A 13,744-nucleotide genomic window follows, 5' to 3' on the forward strand; every position below is an offset into this window, starting at 1 on the left:
AAAGAGACAACTGTATTTTACATTGCAAATGTTAACACACTCACGCTATATTCCCACTATTCATTCTGTCTTACATGTTGAACTTAGAGTGTCTCACTGCAGTGAGCACAAGTGAAACTCACCAAGTGTGACAAAGAATTTGGACCACAGGTCAAATAAATCACGCTGTTTATTTATAGACACGTTTATGCACCGTTAAGATACAGTAGATGATCAGCAAGGAAACAAGCTTGCCATATATATATATATAAAAAAAAAGAATGGCAAATGTTACATATTTAGGATATGAATATCACTTCCCCTACAAAGTCAGACTGTAGGGGAGTATTACTCCAGCATGAATGCTTAAGGTCGCCTCGCACTCTTAAATATGTGAATAGAAAAGAACATCATGATCCTGGTATGTGCCAGATTTCAAAAGCTTTCCCCCAAAAACATTTTCATCCACCAGAGAAAGTAAAAGTGTTGCTGATTCTTTTCTTTCTTTTAAGCTTTTTTTTCTGAAATAGTATCTTTTTTCTTTCAATAATCATGGACTTTATACTTCGGAAATGTTGTGACAGTAATATAAAATTGTAATATGAAATGGTATCTTTAACATAATATAATCTGATACATGTCTAGTTATCATCACTGGTACACCAGTGTACCATTGTACCAGGGAGTACAGTACCACAAGAGGCATTACACCTCATGAAAATAGCATTCATGGCATTATTTAAAAAAAAAAAACACACACATTTTTTACATAGGGCATATATTTGATGTGATCATTTATAGGAATAAACAGTTAAACAAAGTAGATATTTTTGATTAGCAACTACAGAAGAACTCATGAGCATGAATGTACAGTACCGTGTAGCTAACCAGAAAGTGCTCTGCAGCAGTGAGCAGCTTCAGTGGATGAACAACGATCACAGGCCACAAACAGGAACGTTAAGGTGCAAACCCATTCTGCTTTTTCTATTAGACTCTAATATATTAGATTAGCGTCACTATTTCAAATCACAGTTTGCTTCAATAGAGAATGTTTATAAAACTTGCAAACCTCCATTGATGAAGAGGAAAGTGTTCTGTCGATACAATGGGGAAAGTTAAAAAGATAATATATTTCTGAGAATAAAACGTGTGAAATTGATTGTGATTGTTTTGGTGATTCTGTAGGCTAAAAACATCAGTGCAGTCGACGGGTAATATATCTTCATCTAACAATAATCTCATACCTATTTCTTCTGAAACCTTGTGAATCTCTGCAGATTCCCCAAAAATGTCATAATATAGTCATAACAGAAAGGGAGGTACATTTTTGGGGATTTCTAGCTCTGTTAAAGCTAAAGCAACTACTGCCCTGCTTGGTGTCTGCTAGGACTATGCAGAAACGTCAGCTACCAGCAATAATAGGAACATTACAACAATCAGCCACATCGTGTATCGTCTCTTTTTTTCTGTTCTTCATGGATGCCATGAAAAAGATGCAATGTTTACCAGCTTGTTAGAGGAAGACGACATAGTTCTCAGGGATTAAACCTGTTTTCCCCTCGTACGTTGCTTGGAGCCAGCCGGGTTCAACAGAGGCGTAGACTACGGGACAAAAAGACAGACAATGCTGAAATTGAAGAGAAGCCACGAGTGGACTCTTGATCTGATTAGAATCACTGAGCCTGTATTTGGTTACACTATTTCCCAGACTTGAGTGAATGGCGGCAAGAAAAAAAAGATGCTATTAGGCAGAAAAAATAAACATGTAAGGCGGATTGAAAAGACTCTGGGTCAGCCTGCTCTTTGAATTCAGTCCCTACGGAGTATTTTAGCAAGCATGAAGGCAGGATCGCCCTCGCTTAATCACTCACATTCAGTATAAGCCATGAAAACAACAAGGTTAATTGTTGCTCAGATGCACCGCGACGAAGAGGAAGAGCTTTAAAAATCATCTGCTAAAGCAATCTGGCAGAGATCTGCTGAGTAAGGATGTGGAGAAAACCGGCGCGTTAATGCCGAGAGGAATAAAAGTACTCTGCCTGCTGCTAAGTGGTGGGGAGCGTTTGTTGACGTTTTTGCGTTTGGCTGCTGGCTCTGTTGCCTATGTTAACAAGGAAACAGGCACTGGAGCCTTCCATCACTAGGTTACAGTGACCTGTCTGCATTGGTTGTGGGCCAAGTCATCTCCTCTTGGAAACGGAAAGAAGCAATAAAAAAAGTGTTTATACTTCAAGCAGTGCATATGGGGGTGTCGTGCTAAGAGCAAAACAATGATTTTATGCCGCCACAAAACACTGGGGATTAGCCAAGTCCTTGCTCTGTGCTGCTGCCAGGACACAGCAGACTGTCTGTTGAGTACACAGCAGACTGTCTGTTGTTTACTCTGTCCAAGTGTCCAATCAGCCTACAGATGGAGGCTTGTGTGCTGTTGTGGGCACTTCTTGCACGAAGGTTAGCTGTCATCCCAAGCACATAATGTTTGCCTTGCTGTTGGCGCCGCTTACCGTTTGTGAAGTGCGCCCCCTGGGGGAAGCTGAGCTCGTGGCTGTGCTCGGCCTCGCACGAATACATCGCCTTGGCGTCTCTGTAACGACAAGACAAAAAAACAGGGGGGAGAGTTGAAGAGACGACGGCGGCATCGATTAGGTGACAACTGTTTGTAGACGGCGTGATGTACAGTACCGGCCCACCGGAACAGACTGCGGCGATGACGCCGTTTCAAAAAGCAGTGCTCTGGCAGCAACCCTGAAACAAAAAAGTTCAGTCCACTTAATTGTATGAAGGGTAAAATAAACAGCTGGTTTGGATAATAATCCATGTGATCACATGATCAGGGTAAGTAAAATACTAAAAGTGTTATCTATTTTGATGTATCATTATCTATAAAATGCAATGCTGCCATGGAGAGGAATCCAAACCTAACAAAAATGGTGCACTTTCTCTTGGCCCTGCCACAATTCTTTATTGTCTTAAATTGAGGTGAACAATGGGTAACGACAAAATACGGGAGGTTTCCTTCCTCCGGCGCTGTGCTGAATCGAGTTTAAACCATATAACAAGGCTGCGGTTGACCCCGCGCTCTGCAACCTCGGACTCAAGGGGACAAAAGGAGCCCAGGGCGAGCTGAGCGGGTGCTATGCAAGGAAACTACTTGAGAGACCGTGTGACTGGCTTCTTAAGACATGACGAGTCAAACAATCTATTTGTCCCGGTAGTGCAGACTGCTGCTGGGTCACATCAACCCCGGAGCTGGCAGAGCGTAATTAAAGCCAGCTCTCCCACCAGAGAGGGAAAGACATAAATCTCCTAACACACACTCATCTGATCTCAGAGACCTCTCAATGCTCAACGCTCGTAAACAGACGAAGGAGGAGGCTGATGACTCAGAGGGGAGAGACAGGGAGAGGGTGGGAGACAGAGAGAAATGTTGCTGAACTGTTGTCCTCGAGCCTTGGCGTTTATTTTCGTGGAGGGACATGAAACTGCACATGAACACATTATATAAACTGTATATCCACGAAACTACCAGAGGCATCGGAGGACAGCAACCAGCAACTACTTTCATTATGAATTGATCTGTCTGTTGTTGTTTTGGAATAATCAATGAATCATTTTGTCTATAAAATGACAGGAAATAGTGAAAAATGGCCATTACATTTTCCCAGAGCCGGTTTTCTCAGACAAACAGTACAAAAACCTAATATTACATTTATAATGATTTTTAAAAAAGCAGAAAATCCAGCTTGAACCTATTGAATGTTTGGCGTCTTTGCTCAATAGATAACTCAATAATCACAACTGTTGTTGATATTCTGACAATTGGCTCATCAATGATTACACTAATGCATTCAGCACTGGTTGTTAGGTGAGTAACAATGAATCAAATGTCCACGAGATAAGATTTCATGGATGGCAGTACGAGTTCTAATGAATGATTAGCGGTTTAAAAGCCATTACACTGAGCCGGGCCTTTGGTAGCCGTTGCTGACTGAGGCCTCCGTCCTGCAGCGGATCCCTCGTTTTGGGGGAAGGTCTGGGTGCTCCGAGGGCTTCAAACCCTCGTTGGGCTCCAGTGTTGACAGACTTTGGACGGATCCAATGCAGCTTCTGTGGCCTTGAGGGAGACAAACAAGTAATACGTCTCCTGGTTAATGACAGAAAGACATTAAAGCTTGATGCTAAAACAGCCCACACACTGCACCAAGTGACTGAAATAAGTCATGCAAATAATATTTTACCACTCCTGTTCGAAATGTGCTGTAGTCAAGGGAGTGCTGTCAGTCTGCAGTCCTGCAGGAATAACTAATGACAATATAACTATCTAGTTTATGAATTCTGTCCTGAAAGTGACAGTTTCATGAGGTTTCTCTCCGCTTCATTACGGCACAGGAAACAAAAGCAACGACCGGCACAACTTGGCGGTTCTCCTACCTTCGGATATATGCAGTGATTTCAGAGAGGGGCCGGCGGAGCGGTTCAGCAGTGCTGGCCTGAGGTCAATGCGGCAGTGCGGGGCTTTTTTGGGGGCGGGAGACAGCCTGGGCGCCGTGCTCACCGAGGACAGGCTGAGAGCGTCCTCCGACTCTCCATCTGTTCGCCCCGCGTCCTCCCTGGAGCTGGACTCTGGGCTGCTGACCCACGCGGCGCTGGCCCTGGGGCCGATCGAGAGCTGCGACGGCGTTCGGCGGAGGTCCAGGAGCGACTTGTCCCTGGCCGGAGCAGAGCAGGCTGTTTTGGAGGAGCTGTTCTGCTCAGAGGAGTGGGAGGACAAAGACTCCATGCTGCCCATGGGGGTGCTGCTTGGACTGCTGCTGAAAGTGTCACCTATGCAGGGACCAGAGAGGAGGCATAAAAGGCCCTCATTAAAACCTGCTGAGTGATTGAGGTTACTTCGTGGTTTCAAGAGATTATATTAATCTGGAAGCTATACCGACTTTCCACCTAGACATATTTAAAAAAAACATGAGCTACTATGAGGTCAAGCTTTCAGAAATGTGGTGCAGACGTCTGGGAGTTAATTAAAGGCCGCCGGCGGGGTTTTTCGGAAATTGTGGTGTGATGACCTGCGGCGGTAATCACAGCGTTGTTACTCACTTTCTGCATCTGCCAGGCACAGTGTTGGGGTGTAGAGGCTGCGGGGCTTCCTGGGCCCCGTGGACAGACAGATGGCCCTGCTCCTGCGAGGGCCGGGCCGGCTCTGGGGTTGGGGCAGGGGCACGTTGGGGTCCGGAGGCTGGTGAAAGATCTGGAGGTCCAGAGAGGAGCACTGATCACGACACAATCTGTGTATTCCTCACCAGTTCAGACTGGTATTCACATTGTTTTTGAGGTTTGTAACAAGTATTTTAAGACTCTCACTGTCGGATGAAATGTAACATATCAACGGTTTAACAATAATGCAATTTGCATATGCTGCACCGTGATAGAAGGTGCTATCCATACTGCCCTCCTGCATGCAGTGTCATGCTCAGTGTCTTGTAGTCAAGCATCGAGTGTTCTTGTAAATATGGAAACAGCTTGTGTAAGAGCAAAGGCATAAACAGCTCACCTTGCTGCAATTCTCGATAAGTATTTCCATCACAATGTTCTGAAACTTGATGTTCATCATGGCGGCCACGGTTTCCTCTTGTGAGCGCATCAGGGTGGGCCCAAAGATGACGCCCAGGTTGGACACCGTCATCAGGTTGGACTGGCTTTGTGTGGAAACTCTGCAGGTAGAGGACATGGGTGTAAGATGCTGTTCTGTCCTGATAATGAAAACTCTTAATACTGACAGTATTAGAAACACCTACAAATGCATTAGGGTGTACCTGAACTGTGAAGACAATTTAATCCGTCTCAGCAATTTTTATCTTCTCTCATAGGGCTGTTAATTATTTTTTTTTTGTTAAATGGCTGCAGTGTAACGGATTCATTACAGGGATACGTACGTGACGAGGTGCTTCATAAGCAGCTCCAGCATTTCCTTGTTCCTGTCGGGCAGCTTATGAACCAAAGCATGGACAGCACACACCCTGTAGTTCTGGTCATCTGACTCTGAGGAGAGGCAAATGGATATAAACTGATCAAGTGGCTCATGTACTAAATGACAACTACCTGACAATTATTGGTAATATTTTGTATTACAGGGACTGTGATCAGAGGGTTAGAATATTGTCTTGTAATTACCATGTTGTCACATTAATGTGCGGCCAATATGAATGCAGCTGTATATCAACTTTTAACATTAGATTTTATCAACTTAAAATTGTGGTGAAAAAAAAAACATGTCAAATTTAGCTCTTCAAATTCACATTCAACTTGAGACACTATATCCAGAGGTGTAGAAAAAACCCCCCAAATGAGTAGAGATTAAACCAACTGAAGAGAGCTATGTGATGCACATGGCACGGAGCCATTTCCAGAGACGGACACTTTTTAAATTGGTTCAGTCTTTGCTCATTTCACTTCCCCGCCGTCAGGGCCTGGGCTGCTGCGCCCACAAAGACATCTCATTCCAAATGAATACATTTGAGAGTTTGAGATACAAATTCACAATATGCGAGACAATTTCAAATCTGATCAAAATAAATGCAAAAATATGGGATTTTCTAATCCAAATGCACAAATACAATGAAGCCATACTTGATCAAACACCCCACATTTAAACAGAAGAAATGTCTTATATTTGACCAAGAATCTCTCTTTTATGTGTAATAATAAAATAACAAATGGTGAAATATATATCTAGTCATAACTACCTAGTAGTAACTTTGCATGACTTACTGACAGCCAGGATGAAATCTTTGTGGAGCTTGAAGGTCATCAGAGGCTCAGAGAGACACCTGGTGAATGGAGAGAACAGTTGGCATTAATTCCCTGAGTGACACGGGTCTTTTGAATGCAGAGACCTCTCTCTGTGAGTCACTGGCAGCGCAGAATGCATGACCAACACCGGGGAGGTTTCAAAGAGGTATTATGGAGATAATGGTGATTCCTGAAAGCTGAGGACGAGCAGCTAACCTGAGGTAATTCTTCAGGCCGCTGGTAATAGTCTTGTTGTCCCACGTCTCTGGATCCAGGTCCATATCCACGGGTGCCCTGGATGCTATTAGAAAGCACATTTTTATTTTTACCACAGTACACAAGCTGTACATTTCGTGGAGAAACAGACACGGCCTGACAGGCTGCCTCAATGGGCATTAAAAACACTGTCTGTCTTCTGGAGGGGGGGGGGGGGGCTGGGGAGGAGAATCTGAAATGAATGCACGCGTACAAGCGTGGTGTCTCACGGAGATTTGAATAAATCATTCAGACATTTCCTGTTCAAATGTTCATGCAAACAGGATTACCTTTGGAACATCTAATAAGGTGATGACAGAGTAATATGGGACCAGCTGTTATACGCTGTCACACCACAAGGAGGACCTCTTCCCTCACTCTGCAGGCTCACTTTGTGTTTGCTCAAAGCTCCAGATTCAACTTGAGATGGTGGACAAAATAAATGAGCTGTTCATACACGGAAGCTTTAAAAGCCACAGAAAGACATAACGGTCAATCAGGCATTCGGAAAGGACAGAATTATCTAGTTAGTTTTGCTACATGACATGTGAGGATGTCATTTACTACTGTATATACAACACAAAGAAATACTGTAATAAGAAAAGCCTTAACATTGACAATATTTTACATTTTGGCTCAAGTTCCTTTGAACTTTTATTCTGCTGAGCTGTGTTAAACATATGTTATTTGCTACTTACAAAAGACTGTGGTCATCAGCTTCTGTACTTTGGAGTTGACTCCTCCAATTCTGTACAGTCCCATTGTGTTTATGCCTGCGTGGCAATGAGAGGAAAAATGAAAGGATTGGAACAAACATTTTCTGTTTAGTTAAGACTCATGCAAATGCGATGTGTCGTCCTGTCCACTAATGAACGAAGCGCATTGTTATTCATAATGACAGCCAGGCTGCACTCAGGTGACAGTTGAAAGCGCGGAGATCTAAAATGCCTCACCTCTAATCTCCACCAGGTCGATGCACTTCCTCACGAAGTTAAAGCCCGCCTCATTAAGAAACGCTGTAACACAACATCACAATAAGGTTGGTCGCGTGACGGAAAAACAAGATGTTTGTGCTCTGACTAATAAATTCAAAGTCTTAGAAAGCTAAATTTATGCATTTCAATGATGAAAAGGGATTGGAAAGATGTATATAAAATATATATATATATATATAAAAAAAACACTCTTACTTTCTTCTTTTTTGCTTAGTATGGCGGGCAGGTTGTAAATCTAGAGAAAGTTCACAAAATCATTATTATGTTAAGGAACGTCTGGTTAAAATTGAAAAAGAAAAACTCCCAGAAAGAACAGAATTCTGTTTTTCCCAGAGGGCCTGTGAAGCGGACTGTCCTATTATTAGCACAAGTGGACGTTGAGGTCATGGTTTCTCAAAAAAAAAAGGAGCTGAACCCTCCAGACGAGGGTGCCAGCCGGCCTCACTGTGAATATTTCAAAGACAAAGAGGCAAGAGTTTCTCACCGGCTCCTTGCCATCCATGGCCTCCAGCCACAATCTTCTGTTGGGCTCGGAGAGTGCCTGCAGTGTCATAACGCCATGCCTGGAAAGATTTCAGAGAAAAGCTGCTCTCAGTCTGATCTCATTGCCTCGGGGGCCCCTGGTCAGACCTTGTTTACATTGGCTGAGACCACTATAAAAGGACTAGTGCGACTAAAATAGCTCATGTGCAAATGCTTGACTTCAAACTGTGCCCTCGCTTGGCTCGGTGCTTCCCATTCCACTCCCAGTTAAACGCTACATGTGCTTGAGATTAAAGTGATTTGTTTTGATTTTTTTTTTTGGGGGGGGCACCCAACATGCAGAGACACCTTAACATTTGTTCCTCACCTCACTCGCGTGATACATAGCTTGAAACTGTGCATTAAACCTGCAGTTGATACACAGCACCGCTAACATTATCTGATGACACTGGCAAACAAAAACAAACCCCCACCCGGTAGTGATAGTTAGTACTAGCATGGAGCCATGTCACGTGGCATGTGTTTTGCGATTAACGGGTAACATTAACCACATTTTCAGCGTTAACCTCTAGTGGCATCTCGCCATGCAGATAGTTTTGCTTTAATTGAACCAAGTTCTGAGATATCTTGCTCGGACATTAATGCGTCCACCCTTGAATACAGAGGAGGGAATTTGATTTCTGATGCTCACAAGATTGAAAACATTTCAAAGATTCAACAGCGACACCTCGACCCCCGTGTGTGGAGTACTTGGGATACTCTATTTAGAGAGACACGTTGCTGGTGAATTTATTTAATTACATTTTTTTTCATTGCCATGAGCACCACAGATTAAATTCTATTCACTTGCGTAACTCTGTGCAAATAAAATAAAACCATTTGCATGGCTGAATACCCCCTTTTAGTAATTTGTGTGACCCAACCCTTTAAAGATGAGTTTGTGAGAGGGCTTGCCAGAATGCGGCGGGGCTGTATAGGTGTAACAGCATGTTTATTATAATGAGGATGAATGGATGAGCTTGAAGCCGACTGGAGCTTGGCCCACATCGTCCTTGCGGTTGGAACAAGCACCTTGGGGCCATCGCCCGTTTATGATAAATGAGTTGTCCTGCAAATAAACTGCAGTTATTGTCCATGCTCAGCAACACCACGCCAAGGGTGAGCTGTGCTGGCCCTGCCGGCGCTGTGCAACAATAACGCACGGGGGATGAGCTAGCTCTATATTCTGGAGCACGCGTCCCGATAATGAGCTCATGCCAAGCTCTCATAACTCGGATCAATCCGGCCACTGTTCATCAGCGGGCGAATTCTCTCCAAGGTGTTTGATCTTTGGCCAAACCCTTATCCCAGTCCCCAAGTTTACCCCGGTAAACACAAATCAGGTATGAATGTTCCCACACGGCTAAGAGATTTCAAACTTCTTAAGAGAGACAAAATTATCGATTGATTCCCGGGATGACGTAAATCAAATGTGTTATTTGAGTAATTGCAGGCAACTGGAAATCATTTAAGAATATGTCTGTGTCCTCAATCACCAAGTGATTTTGTGAAGACGGCAGTATTTCATCAGAGGGTTTGGATTAGAGATTGAGCGGGTGACACGGTTAGCAGCGCACACATGCAGCACATGCAACTGCTCTGAGAGGGCAGCACTGGTCAGTTCACATACCGGACTTTACAGAAAAACTGAAGCGGCCTGAAAAGAGTTCCACGATAGATGTCATTTCTACATTGACATGAACACAGAGAAAAGACGGACTGGGTAAATATGGATGTCGTGGACACACAACAAACAAGAGCCTGGGAGGGAGGGGGGACTTGAGGGACGTGCAGGAGACAAACAGAGCTGAAAACATCTGGTAAACAGGGTCTCTTTGAAGATGTTAATCAAACCTGAACGGTTCTTGCAATGTTGAGTACTCCCATGATAATCTAGCTTAATTGCCTGTATATCAATTGGTTTCAATAGGACACAAAATGCATGAGAGCAAGAAATTCCCACGTGCACTTCCTCGATCTTCAAATTGGTTAGTTGTAAAAAGAAGGCATTCTGTTTCCATGGGGTGACTTTCGCTTTGATAGAGAGTTATATACAAACACATTGGTATGTTTCAACCATATTTTCCCAAGTTTTGTGTCTAAGTGACTCATGGGAACAAACATTGTTTTGCACCGGCAGCTGCCAATCAAACCGAGAGGGCAATTGCGCAGCGTCCATGTAAGGTTAACCACTAAAAGTGCTCGTTCATGCCACTGAGAGGCTCAGATTGTAATACAAGGGTAGAATGACAAGATTGACACTTTAGACAACAAGGAAGCCTCAAAAGCTACATTTTGGCCGGGGGGGGGGTTCACTAAAATGTCTTTTAAAAGCGTACGAATACCCGGCAGTTTTACATTATTCAAACTGCAAATCATTTATTCACAAATATGAATAATGAGTGTGAGAGGTTTGCACGAAGCGAGTCTGTCTGCACGTCTGTGAGTGTGTGTGTGTGTGTGTGTGTGTGTGGGAGGAGGGGATGTAATGGACGTAAATGACGGTGCCATCTACAGCGCTCTCGCCCTCAATACTGGACCAATATCAGAAATTGTTGTCCCTCTTTAATCAAGTTAGACACAAAAACATGGAGAAATAGGGTCCAGGTTGAAACACACCAAAGTTACCCTCTAACGTCAAAATGTATACTTGGTAACTGTCATTATTTATACCAGCAGCATGCTGATCTGTTACGTTTTCTCCAATACCCTGATCTAACTAGTGATGGAAAACAAATGTCGACATGCTGGAGGCGGTGGTAATTAATATGTTTTCAGTCCATGTAAGTGGCAAGACATTTTTGGGAACACGTGTGCGATCCGAACAATCACAGACCTCTCCACCACTTCGATATCAAAGCAGAAACGCTTGTCGATGGAGTCCGTTTTCCTCCGAATGCAGGACTTGAGCTTGAACAACTCCGGCTGGTTAAGGACAAGACCGTTCTGAAAAAACAAACACACCATCCATCGATGAAAAAAACAAACAAATTCGAATGCACTCGTGAAGCCTTCATCTTCAATTCTTCCCGTTATGCACGTCTAAAAACAGCAATACAATCAGACTCTTGGTGGATCTAATACACAATGACATAATTATAACTTGATTATTTGATCTATATGAAGTCTCGGGAAGCTTTCACTCACATTTAAGTGCACATGCTTGTAAATGAAGCAAATCTGTTCAGTTGATCGTGTACAAAACAAGACACCCACACTCTCTCTCTGTAACGAGGCTATTTTCATTCCTTAAGTCCCCTTTCTTGTTATTTGTGTATTTTGTTATCTTTGAACCATTTTTGTCCACCTTGAGCTAACAAGTCTTTTGTTTTCTGTTCCCAAGTCGCAGTCCTGTCATCTTGATTTATTTTTTTCCCCCTCTGGGGTGAGGCATCCATATAAGCCCCAAGGGAGTTCTTTGCATCGCCCACACAGATAGCTCTTGCTCAGTGATTTGTACGTGCAACTAAACTGAACTAAAACTAAACTACCTGCTTCGCGGCCGATTTACTTTCAGTGTTGCTCATGCTGAAGGTCTTGGTGCCTTTCTCGTACGTGCAGTAGTGACGCGTCCAAGTGCATCCCAGGGGACCTGGGACAGAGACACGAAGACACAAGGGCTTGAGACAAAATATTTCTCTCTGAATCACAGGCTTCTGGGCAGACTTCTGAAAATCAATTTGCAATTAAAGTGTGATGAATCAAATGTTGTCTAGTGCTGCTGATAACCCCCCCCCCCCCCCCCCCCCCACCTCGTGTTTGATAGCACATCAAAGTGAATCGGTAAACAGGATGAATTATGAGCTCTGTGTGAGAGGATCTCCTGTAGAGGCCTGGGAAAGCTCCAGACATGTTTATGGTGATGGATGTAAAACCATGCACTTATAAGTGAGGTCTGAAGGGGGGCTGACTGGCTGGAAAGAACTCACGTTTCTCCTGGACGTACAGGAAGCCCTCCATCGTCCACTGGCCCGGGGGTTTATAGTCCTGATCTGCAGACCTTATCCTCTTCATCAGCTTCTCCACTTCCTGCTTAGTGCTCACAAAGTTGTTTCGGGTCTGCGCAGGATTGGATTGTAATTGCATTAGCGGAGGAAGTCTTGTGCGACTTCATTTTTTTTTTTTTTACCCTGCAGTTTCTCATCTCAAGTGCCCTTACTTTGCCTGCATCAAGGCGCAGACTGAAACTCAACAAAGCAAAAACACGTCAACCACTGATAAATGCTTCACATTTGTGCTCCGGCGTGAGGACACCTGGGGGAAAGTACGCAATGGCAAACTGTTTGGAACTACAAGATGCAGCATCTAATTCAAATACACTGTGTTTATGTTGGAGGAATACACTTGAGGTCGTCCAAATGAACGACTCTTTTCTATTTTTATTTAAAGAGGTCAGTGTGAGGCTGTCTCATATATCCCCTTACTAGAGAGACAGCCTCACCTTGTCCACCTCCTATTAGAGCCCTCTGCATCTGAGGACATGGAGAGAGGGTCACGGGAGTGGAAATTGTCGGGGCAACGGCGCTGACATTTCGGGTCAGAGAGAAATTTGAGCCCTCGGGCTGCGAGCGGTGAGGTCATGGTGATGGAAAGGAGAGGGCACGGCAGCAGCTGTAGTTTTACACCCAGTTCTACCTCTTTGTTTTTCTTCTTCTTCTTTTTCTTGACACAGTACCATTAAATGGCCTGCAGTAACTGCCTGCAATACAACACTCTGAAAATATTGATCCTCAGTGCAAGCGCAGAATCTCATTTAATCGCGCGTCTATCCATTTGTGAAAACTCCTGCTTGTTATATCGGGGGGTATGATAAGCTGCAGAATCTGATTACGTGGCCGGTTGCCTTTGTGTGCAACCCCCCGAGGTGTTGAGACTTACGTTCTGTAGGTTGAACTGGAGCTGCTGTTTGTACGGCTCAAACTCGTGAGCCAGCTCGTATCCTTCGTGGTAGAACGTGAACAAGCCCTGAAGAAAGGCCAGGAGCTGGAGAGGAACGATGAGTAGAGGTGATTTAGAGAGTTAATGTAGAGCTTGATTACCAATTCCCAGCAGAGAGCACATTTCAAAAAATGGTACAATGCGACATAAAATGTTCCATTCTGAACACCCAAAATGATTATCACCACTATAATCACACAATTATCATTCAGTCTCTCTAAAACGTAGGGAGTTCAGTCTGTACTGATTGTTATTTTTAAACTCTGGAT

At 43.8% G+C, this 13,744-nt stretch overlaps 1 protein-coding gene across 1 annotated transcript in view; it reads right to left on the reverse strand.

Moving 5' to 3' along the window:
* Positions 1-1,492: 1,492 nt before the first annotated feature.
* Positions 1,493-13,744, reverse strand: part of arhgap42b (Rho GTPase activating protein 42b) — a 53,133-nt gene continuing 40,881 nt past the window's right edge. Inside the window, exons 7-24 of the mRNA XM_076100745.1 lie at positions 13,416-13,520; positions 12,467-12,596; positions 12,029-12,129; positions 11,374-11,483; positions 8,500-8,578; positions 8,211-8,250; positions 7,974-8,036; positions 7,719-7,793; positions 6,982-7,066; positions 6,745-6,803; positions 5,910-6,015; positions 5,528-5,687; positions 5,074-5,224; positions 4,411-4,803; positions 3,937-4,093; positions 2,662-2,724; positions 2,484-2,563; positions 1,493-1,581 (exon numbers count right to left, since the gene is read on the reverse strand). Of these exons, the coding sequence (XP_075956860.1) occupies positions 1,493-1,581; positions 2,484-2,563; positions 2,662-2,724; positions 3,937-4,093; positions 4,411-4,803; positions 5,074-5,224; positions 5,528-5,687; positions 5,910-6,015; positions 6,745-6,803; positions 6,982-7,066; positions 7,719-7,793; positions 7,974-8,036; positions 8,211-8,250; positions 8,500-8,578; positions 11,374-11,483; positions 12,029-12,129; positions 12,467-12,596; positions 13,416-13,520 (2,046 nt within the window). The remainder of the gene's footprint in view (positions 1,582-2,483; positions 2,564-2,661; positions 2,725-3,936; positions 4,094-4,410; positions 4,804-5,073; positions 5,225-5,527; positions 5,688-5,909; positions 6,016-6,744; positions 6,804-6,981; positions 7,067-7,718; positions 7,794-7,973; positions 8,037-8,210; positions 8,251-8,499; positions 8,579-11,373; positions 11,484-12,028; positions 12,130-12,466; positions 12,597-13,415; positions 13,521-13,744) is intronic.

Source organism: Anarhichas minor, unplaced genomic scaffold (genome assembly GCF_050575085.1).
Source record: "Anarhichas minor isolate MPS153535 unplaced genomic scaffold, ASM5057508v1 ptg000026l, whole genome shotgun sequence".
In the NCBI taxonomy this organism is placed as follows: Eukaryota; Metazoa; Chordata; class Actinopteri; order Perciformes; family Anarhichadidae; genus Anarhichas; species Anarhichas minor.